Consider the following 14732-nt stretch of genomic DNA (forward strand, 5'->3'; position numbering starts at 1 on the left):
CTTAGCTTAAGCCATAGCCACCTTCCTTGTTGTTCACTGTCATGGGACTGTCGTTATCCTGTTAAGCCGCCTTAAGACTCTCTAACAAAATAGAGCGCTGTGACTGGATGACGCCCCCACGCGCCAGCCAATAGAAATCCCTATGGTTTTGCTACTAGGCGTACAGGCTGAGCAAATTAATTTGCCGCCCAGAAAAGCGCGTCTAGATTTCTAGGCTAGCGTTCTGTTGTAATGTTGCAGTCAAGGTTCAGGTGTTTAAGAGCGTTGCGTGATAATGTTGCAGTCAAGGTTCAGGTGTTTAAGGGCGTTGCATGATAATGTTGCAGTCAAGGCTCATGCTCACGCTGGGTTCTGCTGCAATGTACCGTCAGTTATTTTCTTACGGTATGGAGCAAGAAATGAAATGGAACTGTGTCTCTCTGCCCCCCCAGTGAGTAACTTGAGTAATGCAGAGACTGGCTCAGACTCGGATGATGAGGACCGGCTCCATATTGCGGAGGATGACGCCCTGTCCAGCATCCCTCCATCTCCTGGGGGCACCAATGGCACCGCCAACGGCCTAGTCACCGGTGAGTCTGTAATAACATCTACAACACTCACACACACACACATACACACACATACAAGTCAAGTCAAGTCAAGTTTATTTATATAGCGCATTTCATACACAGAGGTCATTCAATGTGCTTTACATAAACAAAACCAAACAATAATAACAAATAAAAGCATAGAAGGGCAATATAGTCAAAGAATAGTTAAAAGGTAAAGATCATAATAAAAAGAAAACATAAAACAAGGTAAAATCATTTAAAAATAAAGAATAATTAGTAAGCAAAAACAAAGGCAAAAGTAGTAAAAAGACAATAAAAGACAAAGTAGAATAATTATCAAGGCAGATTCAGAATTTGTAACTCGGCACAGTTAGCAGAAAGCATCTGAGAACAGTTTGGTCTTAAGTCTAGATTTAAAACTGGCTACAGTTGGGGCCTTTTGATGTCATCCGAAAAGTTGGTTCCACAGTTGAGCCGCATAGCAGCTAAAAGCTGCTTCACCATGTTCTAACTGTAGGTTTTACTAGCAGGTTTTTCACCTGGGACCTGAGAGGACGAGAAGGTGTGTACTGCTGAAGCATGTCTGACAAGTATTTACTTACTGGAAGCCAGTGCAAGGACTTAAGAATTGGAGTAATGTGGTCAGTTCTTTTAGTTTTTGTTAGAATCCTAGCTGCTGCATTTTGTATCACCTGAAGCTGTTTAATAGTCTTTTTAGGAAGGCCTGTGAACAGTCCATTGCAGTAATCAACCCTGCTGGAGATAAATGCATGAATAAGTTTTTCTAAGTCATGCTTTGACATCAGCCCTCTGAGTTTGGCAACTGAGGTGGTAAAAAGCTGATTTAGTTATCGCTTTCATGTGGCTGTTGAAATTTAGATCACTGTCAATTAATACACCAAGATTTTTAACAGTATCCTTTGCCTTCAACCCTTTTGTGTCAAGGAGAGTGGCGACCCTAAGTCTGAAGAAAATTTTGAGACATCCAGGTGTTGATTTGTTCTATACACTGACACATAGATTCAAGAGGACCATTGTCGTTTGGTGATAGAGCTAAATAAATTTGTGTGTCATCTGCATAGCTATGATATGAAATCAAAATTATTTTGAATGGTTGTCCAAATTAGGAGCATATAGAGGTTGAATAATAGTGGCCCCAAGATCGACCCCTGGGGAACACCACAGGTCAAGGACGTTGGTGTTGAGGTACAGTTTCTGATGGCAACAAAGAAATCATATTCTTTTAGATATGATTTTAGCCAGCTGATAACTATGCCTGTAAATCCAACCCAGTGTTCTAGTCTGTGGAGTAAAATATTGTGATCAACAGTGTCAAATGCTGCACTAAGGTCCAGTAGCACTAGGGCTGATGTTTTACCTGAATCTGTGTTGAGGCGTATGTCATTGCCATTTTAGTAGCCTATTCTGTCTGATTGTATACAGCCTGCTTTATGCGCCTCTTCCTCCGTTTTAGCCTATAGAACTGATAAAGACTGAGCAGCAGAAAAGTCATAGTCAATACATAAATCGTTTATTATTATAATTAGGCTATTGATAGCCTACTATTACTTTGCTAGTATTACTGTTATTATTATTCGGATGAGGCAAAGGAATGTAAATCTGAGTCTGAAATGTTGGCTACAAACAGTCTATACTGCTGTAACTGCACTGCTGCTATTATTAATTGTTAACTTCCGGGAACTATTTGAGGCTTCCATTAGCTGCCATTGTTGGAAAAAAATGGAACATTAGCGTCAATGGAGTTGTCGCAACTCTACCTTTATATGGCTCTGGACCCACCTATGCATTTTCTATATCAACAAAATGGCCGCTGCGAACGTTATTACCTGATTATTACGTAGATCGGATATGCCTAATTGGCCTGGAATGTGAAGTAACGCGTTGAGTCGTGTTGAGCAAATATTCTTGAAACGATGCCAGGGAAGACGGGGGGGAAGATTGTTTTGGTACGTGTACGTGTGGTACGTGGCCTTTTATTATTCCATAAAAATGTGTGCGTGTGTGTGCGCGCGTGTGTGTGTGTCTGTCTGTGTGTGTGTGTGTGTGTGTGTGTGTGTGTGTGTGTGTATAATTGTGTGTGTGTGTCTGTGTGTATAATTGTGTGTGTGTGTGTGTATAATTGTGTGTGTGTGTGTGTGTGTGTGTGTGTGTGTGTGTGTATAATTGTGTGTGTGTGTGTGTGTGTGTGTGTATAATTGTGTTTGTGTGTGTATAATTGTGTGTGTGTGTGAACAGTGAAACAGGAGTGCTGCTCTGGAGAAGATGACGGAGAGGGGGAGGAGCTAATCCAAAGAGGAGAGACACCCAGCAATGACGAGAATGGTACACACACACACACACACTCACACACACACACAAACACACACACGCCCCAGCTGTGGTTTCGACCCGGGTTGGATTCCCGCCCTGTGGTCCTTTCCAGATCCCACCCCGACTCTCTCTCCCACTTGCTTCCTGTCATTCTCTACTGTCCTGTCACATTAAAGGCATAAAAAGACCAAAAATATACTTTAAAAAAAAAACACACACAGACTCACATGCACACACACACTCTCTCTTTCCCTCACACACATATACACACACACACACACACACTCTTATTCTGCGGCCACAGGGAAGCCAGGCTGGTCCTGTACTACTTAAATGAGCCCTGAGGCATTCTCTGCTCCTCCACAATATTACCCTTATCTCTGCATCTCCTCTGAGATATTATGATTTTAAAATATACTTATCTCTGCATCTCCTCTGAGATATTATGATTTTAAAATATACTTATCTCTGCATCTCCTCTGAGATATTATGATTTTAAAATATTACCCATGATTCTCTATTTCCGGTATGAGTTAGATTGTTTAATTGTCTCTCTCAACCCCTTTCACTCTCTCTTTGCATCCTTTCCTCTCTTTCTCTGTTTTCTCCATACATCCCTCCCTCTCCCTCCCCATTCTCCATCCCTACATCTCTCTTTTTTCCCTTTCTCTCTATCCATCCCTCTCTTCTCTCCTCCACAGGATCTCCAGACTCGTTCTCCCAGCTGCTCACATGCCCATACTGTTCCCGTGGTTACAAGCGTCACACCTCGCTGAAGGAGCATGTGAAACTCCGTCACGAGAAGAACGATGATAACTACAGCTGCACACAATGTTCCTACACCTTCAGTCAGAAAGCACAGCTTGAACGTCATATGAGTGCTCACAAACACGGCAGAGACCAGGTAACACACATACACGCCATATGATATAAACACCGTCAGTCAGAAAGCACAGCTCGAACGCCATATGATATAAACACCGTCAGTCAGAAAGCACAGCTCGAACGGCATATGATATAAACACCGTCAGTCAGAAAGCACAGCTCGAACGCCATATGATATAAACACCGTCAGTCAGAAAGCACAGCTCGAACGCCATATGAGATAAACACCGTCAGAAAGCACAGCTCGAACGCCATATGTGATAAACACAGTCAGAAAGCACAGCTCGAATGCCATATGAGATAAACACCGTCAGTCAGAAAGCGCAGCTCGAACGCCATATGATATAAACACCGTCAGTCAGAAAGCACAGCTCGAACGCCATATGATATAAACACCGTCAGTCAGAAAGCACAGCTCGAACGCCATATGATATAAACACAGTCAGTCAGAAAGCACAGCTCGAACGCCATATGAGATAAACACCGTCAGAAAGCACAGCTCGAACGCCATATGTGATAAACACAGTCAGAAAGCACAGCTCGAATGCCATATGAGATAAACACCGTCAGTCAGAAAGCGCAGCTCGAACGCCATATGATATAAACACCGTCAGAAAGCACAGCTCAAACGGCATATAAGATGAACACGGCAGAGACCAGGTAACACGGGCACACAACATTACAGCACGCACTCTCATCAAAACACACACAATTAGTAATCCAAACAAGTATAAGTGTTTTTTCTTATACGACAGGCTTAACGTTTTTTGTCATACCTGACAGTTTTGACTGCTGACTCTGCAGTCTTCTTCAGAAGAGTCACGTGATGTTGCTGTGACGTCTACTGTGTGTGTGATATACAGTGCAACCGCAAAGTGTCTGTGATATATTTAGTTTGTGTCATTCCACCTGTGTGACACAATCAGTGTTTCCCACACACTCTCATAGACACACGCACAATCAAGTGTTTTCTACACTATCATAGACACACACACTATTAGTGTTTTTCATAACATTGTCTGGTGTTGTCCTGTGCACCTGTGCATTTGTAGCGATGTCGATTCACTGGGAGAATTCCTCCCCTTTTTAGCGTTAACACTCCACGTGGTTGAACAGGTTGAAAGTGGTTGAACACGCACATGAACAGAATCTCTGCATGTTCTTTGCTTCGTTCAGACACGAGCTCATTTACATAATGTCCGTCCGAAACACTAGGAGGGGAGTAGTGTAAGAGCCGCTTAAGTTCGAAAGTCGGGATCTATTGTTCAGATATACGGCCAAACCGCTTGATATCCGCAGAACATGCAGACTTACACCTATGTCTGAAAGCAGCTAATGGCACGTTTGTAGTCTTTAGATAAAGCAGCGAAAAAAGCGGAAGTCATCTCCCTCTTTCTCTCTCTCACTCTCTCCTCTCTCTCTCTCTCTCAGCGTGTGTTAAGCCAGTCAGGTGGAAGCAGGAAGTTTAAGTGTTCCGAGTGTTCCAAGGCCTTTAAGTACAAGCATCACCTCAAGGAGCATCTACGCATCCACAGCGGTCAGTCTGCATGGACATCACACACACACTCACACTAATACTACTCCACCATACACTCATACACCTCCCCCACACTAGATAGATAGATAGATAGATAGATAGATACTTTATTGATCCCCAGGGGAAATTCAAGGTCTCAGCAGCATACACACAAGACAAACACATTCTTTAACAGCAGAAGAGTAATTAAAGTATATAATATAAAAACACAACTAAGCAGTAAGGACCGTAGAAGATTAAGAATATGCTAAATATACTAAAATACAAATTATACTAACACTTAATACAATATATAAAAATATACTAAAATACAAATAACAAAATTACAAATTATACTAACACTTAATCTAAATCAATTCTAAAAACAGTATCCACATAGTGGTGATTACATGCTATATATGGTATAAATATGAGCATGTATGTTATTCATTCCTATGTCTCACACACACACACACACACACTTTATACACTTTATTTGATTTCATTTTACAAGGTTAATAGGAATCAAATACACATACACAAAACCTAATTTTGCAGTGTGTTTGATTGACAGGAGAAAAGCCCTATGAGTGCTCTAACTGTAAGAAGCGCTTCTCCCACTCTGGCTCTTACTCCTCCCACATCAGCAGTAAGAAATGCGTCCCGCCCTCCGTAACCCCCACCAACGGCCTCCAACGGCCAATAGGAGCTGCCAAACCCAACCAGACCACACCCCCTAAACCCCAGCCCCCGCCCCCAACCCGTCTGCTTCTCAGGGAGAAGGTAGAGGTGGGACCGACGCAGGAACAGCGGCCAATCAAACAGCTCAAAACAGAACCAGCCGAGGTGGAGAGCAAACCCGTTGTCACGGTGACGGGGGGCGTGGCCCCTCCCCCTTCTCAACAGGGCGTGGTCCAGACTTTGGTCCTGCCCACCATGGGACTGGTTCAGCCAATCAGCATCAACCTGAGCGACCTGCAGAGCGCGCTGAAGCTGGCGGTGGACAGAGGGGGCGCCGTGGTGAGGCAGGTGCTCGCGGGCGGCGCCGCTAATGGCATGGGCGCCACAAAGGTCATAGGTCAGGGGCCTGGGGGGCCGCGCACACAGACGCTTCTGGTGCAGAACCCCCAGAATCCTCAGCTGCTGTCGGCCATCTCACTGCCCATGTTGGAGCATGACGGCACCACCAAGATCATCATCAACTACGGCGCCACTCACGCCAGCATGGCACCGGCCCCAGCGCAGACGGGCACAGCCCAAACTGCTCAGACTGGCACGGGTCAAACAAGCTCTGGAGCACCGGGTCAGACTTTAGTTCAAACTGGTCCAGTGCAAACCAGCACGGGCCAAACTGGTCCAGTTAAGACTGGCACAAGTCAAGTGGGCACAGGTCCGACTGTGCCCGCTAAGCCGAGCCCAACTCCAGTCAGTGCCAGCGTGCCCAGTGCTGCCCCGTCGGGCCCTGCCCAGTCTGGTGCGGCAAAACCCGGCTCTGTGACGGTGGTTCCACTGAGCCAGTCCAGCGCCACCGGAACCCAGGCCCAGGCCCAGGCGGCACCGCTCCAGATCCGGCCCTCTCAGTCGGGCCTGGTGCAGCTCAGCCTGGTCCAAACCAGCCCAGGACAAGGCCCTGTGGTCCGACCCACCTTGGCCCAGCTAGCTCCAGCGCTGACCGGTCCAGCAAAGCTGCTCTTGGCCCAGACGACGGGGACCAGAACCGCTACCAGGCTGGTGCGGATCATTCCAGCTCTGGTTCCAGCTCCGCAAGGACCCCTCCAGAACGCCGCCAAGCCCAAACCCCCAGAACCAGAACCGCAGGGGGACAGCACCGCCTCGGAACCGCAGAACAACAACACCACTGAACCGCAGAACCCAGCGCTGGTGGTGCAGGTCAAAGTGGAACCGGGGGAGCCTGAGGGCGACGAGCCGGCAGACGGACCGAAGCAAGCAGAGGAGGCGGAGGAGGAAGAGGAGGAGGAGGGGACCTCGGCACAGTGCCCTCTGTGTGATGACGGCTTCCCCGACCCGCTGCGTGAGCTCCAGAGCTGTCTCCGTGACGACGGCCCGGCGGGGTCAGGGGGCGTGTCTCTGCGGAGTCTCCTGGCTCTCCTGAAGGCGTACAGCGCGGCGAGCAGCCCCAGCGAAGAGCAGCTGAGTGGGGCCGCCAGCGAGGCCCGGCTGCCCCTCCCCGTGGTGCGCCGCTGGTTCTCCCGCATGAGGACCGCCGGGCAGGACACACACACACACGCCCACACACACACGCGCTCGCGCTCACGCACACGCAGTTTAGACTTGGCCGCCACACACATCACATAATATCACACACACACACAACGCGTGCTCAATACACCACACACACCGACTCCACACGTGAGAAACACACTGCAAACACACCCACGATGCTCACCAGCGCCCCCACAGCAGACCCACAGGTGAGACACCAGTCCTCTCTCTCTCCCTCTCTCTCTCTCTGTCTCCCTCTCTCTCTCTCTCTCTCTCTCCCTCTCTCTCTCTCTCTCTTCCTATCTGTCTCTCTCTCTCTCCCTCTCTCTCTCCCTCTCTTTCTCTCTCTATCTGTCTCTCTCTCCCTCTCTCTCTCTATCTGTCTCCCTCTCTCTCTCTCTCTCTCCCCCCCCTAATGTATTGCTCTTTATTTTCTCCCGATGTGTCTCTCTCCCTCTCTCTCTCTTCCTCTCTCTCTATCTGTCTCTCTCTCCCTCTCTAAACGTCCAGTCATTAGAAAAGCTGCTCTGCTAGTGGTAGTCGGTCTTTAGAAGCTGTGTTGGTATTTAGGTATTAAAAGTGTTTCAGTTTTTTCAAATATCTTCCTCCGTGTGTGTAAGTCGGACTACATGTGTAAATGAAGTCTCTAATGTGTGTGCTGCATCCACAGTGTTCTCCCTCTCTCACAAGCCCAAAGCTAATCTCTCCATTCATTGACGATGGAGGCTAATCTGATGTGATCACACCCTTGGTGGTGCATCAACGCATGCCCTCTGCTGACCACTCAAATGTTTGCAAGGGATGATAAAGATGTGGGATCTTAAAGGAACCATATGTAAGATTGTGGCCAAAACTGGTACTACAATCACTTTCAAATTACTATACGGTGTATCCTCTTCCCCTCCCCTCTGACTGGCAGAGCTGGCAACCTGGATGCCGAAACATTACTGACTTTGTGATTAGTAGATAGGTGGAGGGTGGCGCATCAGGCCAAAACACAACATGACAACATCAACATCAATTGTGGGCTGCAACTTCACTTTTTAAATGACAGTATCCTGGCCGGACTACTGTTAGTGATATAAGTATTTGAAATGAACATGATTTCTTAATGTCTAGTGACATATCAGGGCCCTTTTATGATTAATTGAAATACATTTCTTACATACGGTTCCTTTAACCTTGTTTTCCAGCAGGCGATATCCCTGGCCAGCCCCAGTCAGGACCCCCCTCCATGCTCGGAACCCCAGGACTGTGGGCCTACTCTTAGCTCCAGCCCCGGCCTGAGCGCCACGCGTGCCCCCCTGCCCTCGCCAGCCGCGCCCGCATCTCCGCTGGACCTGTCGGCCGCAGGGCTGCTCATCGTCAAGACGGAGCTGGACTCGGAAGGCGAGAGCCAGGCCGAGCCGCTGGACCTTTCCCTGCCGCGCTCCGCGCTCCTCCAGGCTAATGCTAACGCTAATGCTAGTGCTAGCATGCAGCAGGAGCCGCTCAACCTTAGCCGCATCAAGAAGGAAGAGGAGCCTGCCACAGTGCTGTCACCCAGCAACCACGACAACAACAACAATAACCGTGTTACAACTCTTGCTGTGGCGACGACCGCTGCTGCCCCGGTCGCCACAACAACAACAACCATCTACTTGAGTCCACAGACGGTGGCACCGCTCAATATCGCCTTGGCAACGCGGCTGGTGGCCATCGCCGAACCTAGGGCCGTCCCATGCCTACCGTCTGGTGTTGTCACGGCGGCAGCCAATCAGAAGCGCACCATTCTCATCCCTCAGTTGACGTACACCTACACACCCAGCAACACGCATAACACCGTCATCCTTAACGGAGACCAGGTGAGCTGGACAGGGGGGGGGGATCCCCTGTTCCCTCCTCCTGTTCTAACGTCTCCATATCCCCGGTTCCCTCCTCCTGTTCTAACGTCTCCATATCCCCTGTTCCCTCGTGTTCTAACGTCTCCATATTCCCTGTTCCCTCCTCCTGTTCTAACGTCTCCATATCCCCTGTTCCCTCGTGTTCTAACGTCTCCATATCCCCTGTTCCCTCCTCCTGTTCTAACGTCTCCATTTCCCTGTTCCCATGTCCTGTTCTAACGCATCCATATTTCCCCTGTTCCCTCCCATATTCGCCTCCATATTCCCTTCCCTCCTCCTGTTCCTAACGCTCCATGTCCCCCTCCTCCTCCTGTTCTAACGTCTCCATATCCCCTGTTCCCTCCTGTTCTAACGTCTCCATATCCCCCTTCTCTATTTCTGTTCTAACGTCTCCAAATCCCCTGTTCTCTCTTTGTTCTAACGTCTCCATATCCCCTGTTCCCTCCTGTTCTAACGTCTCCATATCCCTGGTTCCCTCCTCCTGTTCTAACGTCTCCATATCCCCTGTTCCCTCCTGTTCTAATGTCTCCATATCCCCGGTTCCCTCCTCCTGTTCTAACGCCTCCATATCCCCTGTTCCCTTGTGTTCTAACGTCTCCATATCCCCTGTTCCCTCCTCCTGTTCTAACGTCTCCATATCCCCTGTTCCCTCCTCCTGTTCTAACGTCTCCATATCCCCTGTTCCCTTCTGTTCTAGCGTCTCCATATCCTCTGTTCCCTCCTGTTCTAACGTCTCCATATCCCCTGTTCCTTCTCACAGGAAGACAGAGCAGACTCTGCCTCTGGTGTGTCAGTAGGGGAGGAGCCAAATGACACAGACTCCACCCCTTCCCCCAAAAAGAGGCGTGTCCAGGCTGGGCAGTACGCATGTGATCTGTGCGACAAGATCTTTCAGAAGAGCAGTTCACTCCTGAGGCACAAATATGAACACACAGGTAATACACACACACACACACATACTGTACATACGTATATGCTTTTTCAAAAGAGCAGTTGAATGGGGCGAAATTTGCGAAATGAGAGCGAATCATCAAGGCAAGAGAAACAGAGTTGGCGAACGTTTAACTTTATTCAAATGAGGACCACTCATACCACCTGTGTGTGGTTAAAAACTTTCTACACAAACAATGATTTTGTATCAACACGGATTGTGGTTTATATGTCACACGAACTTAGTCAGGGCAAATACACCACCAAGCTATAACCATTCTCTTCTGAAGCATGCTGAATATGAATGCCAACATGTGTATCTGATGTGGAGGTTGAAACCTGCGTTCTAGTCAGATGGGTAGCTAGCTCCAAGGTGACGTGGAGGTTGAAACCTGCGTTCGTTCTACTCAGGTAGGTAGCTCCCAGGTGATTGAAACCTGCGTTCTAGTCAGATAGGTAGCTAGCTCCCAGGTGACGTAGAGGTTGAAACCTGCGTTTTAGTCAGATAGGTAGCTAGCTCCCAGGTGATGTAGAGGTTGACTCCCAGGTGATGTAGAGGTTGAAATCTGCATTATAGTCAGATAGGTAGCTAGCTCCCAGGTGATGTAGAGGTTGAAATCTGCGTTCTAGTCAGATAGGTAGGTAGCTCCCAGGTGATTGAAACCTGCGTTCTAGTCAGATAGGTAGCTAGCTCCCAGGTGACGTAGAGGTTGAAATCTGCGTTCTAGTCAGACAGGTAGCTAGCTCCCAGGCAGGGCTCTACAGTGCGCCCATTTCACTTTCGCTGCATACGAGGTAAAAATAATGGCGTCGCGGTGCAAAAAAAAATATTTAGGGCGACTGGTGCTAATGACTTCTAACCATGTCAATGTTTGTCTACAAAATACACCGCAACATCGAAAACATTACTGGTGCAAACCATAGAATCCGTTCGCCCAATGCAGCATAAAACTACACCTCCCATCAACGTTAGCAGTTTGGCGTTGTGACTTCGCTAGTAGTTAGCTTCTATCAAATCGAGGCCGCAGAGAAAAGCGAGGAAAGTTAGACTAGCCAGCCAAGATGCAAGATTGAAGAAATTAGTTCTTCTATCCACTGTCATCCGGATATCTAGGAGGAACAGGATGAGATTCCTGAGAATGCAGTGAGAGAAGGAAAGGTAACCTAACATGCCTTTTTATCCCAGTTGACGTATTGGTTGCAATATGCAAAAATATAGCTGTAGCTTAAACAGGCACAAAAGTAGCCTCCGTAATACTCCATTTTATTCAAAGGTAGAACGCTACTGACAACTCCAGGCTTCCACGCATGCTTGTTTGTTTACACGAATACAAGCTGGAAGTGCCAAACGAAAGTAGGTCTAACGTTTGCCAACTGCCCCAATCAATGCAGATATTTCAAATACAAAATAAAAGTACAATATATATATATATCATTGATTAGCCTGGATGCAGTCAGATAGGTCACCATGGGCATATTTGGATTAGCTACAGATGGATTCACAAATAAATAAATTAGCCTACATTTGGCAGGACTCTTGATATACAGGCTAAATGCAAATATAATGTATTATATTATTTTACATTAACAAATGGAAAATGGAACAGACCGAAAATAAAATAGGCACTGATCCTATAAAATCCCGCCGTCCTGTAGCCTAAAATGCTGTCAGTCATTCTAATATTCTCAATTGGTGAATTGGCATGTTTAATGTTAGCTGCAGTGTAATGTTAGATTATGTGTGTAAGTACAGAATTGACTGTCTTGCTGGGGTGCTCCTGGAAAAAATGTTAGTGTAGGCCCTGCTCCCAGGTGACGTGGAGGTTGAAACCTGCTAGGTAGCTAGCTCCCAGGTTATCCTGGTGGTTGAATCCTGTTCTGCTCAGGTAGGTAGCTAGCTCCCATTTCCAAAATAAAGCGCCGCGCTTAAACGTCCTGTTAAACAATGTTCAATAGGTGAGGCAGTTTGAACATTGCGGAGCCCAGGCAGGCTAGCCTTTAAAAAATTCAGAGGCCAGACGATGGATGATGGTAAATTCGTAACGCCTTGAAGCCTCAGATGTCGGTCAGGTCTACTACACCGCCAGAGAAAAAGCCGGGCGTGGCGATCTGTGGAGATCAGTGGTGGAAGTGGAGGAGGTCGGGGTTCTTGTCATTTTCCATCCTAGACAGGCCCATGGAGCTAAGCACTGGACATGCAACAGACATAACTTTCCCCAGAGCTGCTTTCTCTATCTATGATCTGCGGGGTTAGGCCTCCTCGGACGGTGGTATCGTTGGTGCATGGATAATTTGGCGGCGGAACGGGCTGGCATCATTGAACTGGGACGACCGAAGAAAAAGAAACTAAACATTTTTTTCCAGAATGGGAAATATTTCTTAATTTAGTTTGTTATCAAACAAAGAGGCATAGCATTAGGGAGTAGTGGTGTGAGCGCGCTCATTCAATGTGTTCCATCTGAAGTGAACTGTTGAACCAATTGGAATAATCGGGTAACGCCAAAACAAACAATCGAGCTCTCCTATTTAGCCCAGCTAGATCTTTATTGACACTAGTTAAGCATGTTTTAGTTAAGCTAATGAACATGTTGCATTCCACACGGCCTGATTATGCCATTCTTTAAGCTACATAGCCTGTCTCCAGTTATCCTTTACTTGACTACTTAAGAAGCGATAATAGGGTATTTGACCGGCATATCACCAGCGGAAACTCTTTTGCACACACAGCTAGACATGTTGTCTCTTTTGCGGTGGCAGTCTGTAAGGTGTGCTGTGTGCAGAAAGGCCTTCAAACACAAGCACCACCTGCATTTCGAGCACTCGCTGCTCTGGTGGAAAGCCCCTGGGGAGAAGCACGACTCACGGCAGCTCGCCCACTCCCTCCTACTCCCAGCACATGGGCCACCCCTTCTCTCACCTCCTCGCTGAGACGATCTCCTCCCAGCCCCTCACACACACACACACAGGCACGCTAGCGGAGGCCCGTGGCAGCGAGGAAGAGGAGGATGAGGACGAGGAGGAAGGAGAGGCTATCAGCCTGGACGACATCAGAGTGGTACGCGTGGGGGAAGAGGATGGGAGCGAGGGGTGGGGGGAGGAGGAGGAGGGAGAGATGGAGGGAGAGGAGGATGGAGAAGTGGAGGAGGGAGAAGGAGAGGAGAGAGAGGGAGGAGAGATGGAGGGAGAGGAGGATGGAGAAGGAGAGGAGGGAGAAGGAGAGGAGAGAGAGGGAGGAGAGATGGAGGGAGAGGAGGATGGAGAAGTGGAGGAGGGAGAGGAGGGAGGAGAGATGGAGGGAGAAGGAGAGGAGAGAGGAGGAGAGGAAAGAGGAGAGGAGGAGAGGAAAGAGGAGAGGAAGGAGAGATGGAGGAGAAGGAGAGGAGGGAGAGATGGAGGGAGGAGTGGAGGGAGGAGAGGAGGGAGAGGAAAGAGGAGAGGAGGGAGAAGAAGGAGAGATGGAGGGAGGAGAGGAGGGAGAGATGGAGAGAGGAGTGGAGGGAGGAGAGGAGGGAAGAGAGGAGGGTGAGGAAAGAGGAGAGGAAGGAGAGATGGAGGGAGGAGAGGAGGGAGAGATGGAGGGAGAAAGAGAGGAGGAGGAGGCAATGGAGGTGCTGGAAATCACGTTGGGAGGAGCATCGGAAGCAGGAGGAGCATTGGCCGAAAGCATGGAGACGGGGGAGGAGCCAGACTCTGCCTCAGAAAAGGACAAAAACTGACGTGGGAGAAACCCTCTGACTCCTGACGCTGACGTGGGAGAAACGCTCTGACTCCTGACGCTGACGTGGGAGAAACCCTCTGACTCCTGACGCTGTCATTTGGGAAGAGTAGGGGCCAGCAGGGTGACCTCTGACCTATTGATGCTCTCCACTGTGTTCTAATCCAGGTGTGCCTGAACTTTGACCTTTTCTGCCCCATCGCCAGCAGCAGCCGCATCAGTGTTCCTTGCTGCTGCTCTGCCCCCCCCCGGTGGTGGAACCGGGGACCTCCGCACAGCGTTGCGCCGTCTCTTTGACCTCCGACCTCAGTTCCGCCTCCCTCTGCTCCGAGTGCGGCCAAGTGCCCGCCCCCAGTCCCGGGAGACTGTGTGTGTGTGTGTGTGTGAGAATGTCAACAGTGTTAGTCCCGTGTGGAAGGACTCCCACAATCCCTTGTGTCATGTGAATTCCCGCGGATCTTTTTTTAAAGTGTTGATAGTGTTTATTCAGAGGGAGAGAGGCGATTTGCACCAGTGTTACAGTCCGTTTACAAAATGCAGGCTGCGGTTTATAAACCACACAATATGAGCTAAACACGTAATCGGGTTATGAGTTTATAAATAAACGTGTAAGCGGGATATGAGTTTATAAACCACACAATATGAGCTAAACACGTAATCGGGAAATGAGTTTATAAATAAACGTGTAATCGGGATAT

The 14732-nt window shown here is 48.3% G+C and overlaps 1 protein-coding gene across 1 annotated transcript in view; it reads left to right on the forward strand.

Moving 5' to 3' along the window:
* zeb1a (zinc finger E-box binding homeobox 1a) overlaps window positions 1-13247 on the forward strand; it is a 30737-nt gene extending 17490 nt beyond the window's left edge. Inside the window, exons 2-11 of the mRNA XM_048228253.1 lie at window positions 432-569; window positions 2808-2894; window positions 3584-3786; window positions 5199-5304; window positions 5858-7567; window positions 7624-7715; window positions 8700-9350; window positions 10150-10324; window positions 10670-10730; window positions 13100-13247. Coding sequence (XP_048084210.1) covers window positions 432-569; window positions 2808-2894; window positions 3584-3786; window positions 5199-5304; window positions 5858-7567; window positions 7624-7715; window positions 8700-9350; window positions 10150-10324; window positions 10670-10730; window positions 13100-13247 — 3371 coding nt within the window. The remainder of the gene's footprint in view (window positions 1-431; window positions 570-2807; window positions 2895-3583; window positions 3787-5198; window positions 5305-5857; window positions 7568-7623; window positions 7716-8699; window positions 9351-10149; window positions 10325-10669; window positions 10731-13099) is intronic.
* Window positions 13248-14732: the final 1485 nt, after the last annotated feature.

The sequence above is a fragment of the Alosa alosa genome, chromosome 19 (genome assembly GCF_017589495.1).
Source record: "Alosa alosa isolate M-15738 ecotype Scorff River chromosome 19, AALO_Geno_1.1, whole genome shotgun sequence".
In the NCBI taxonomy this organism is placed as follows: Eukaryota; Metazoa; Chordata; class Actinopteri; order Clupeiformes; family Clupeidae; genus Alosa; species Alosa alosa.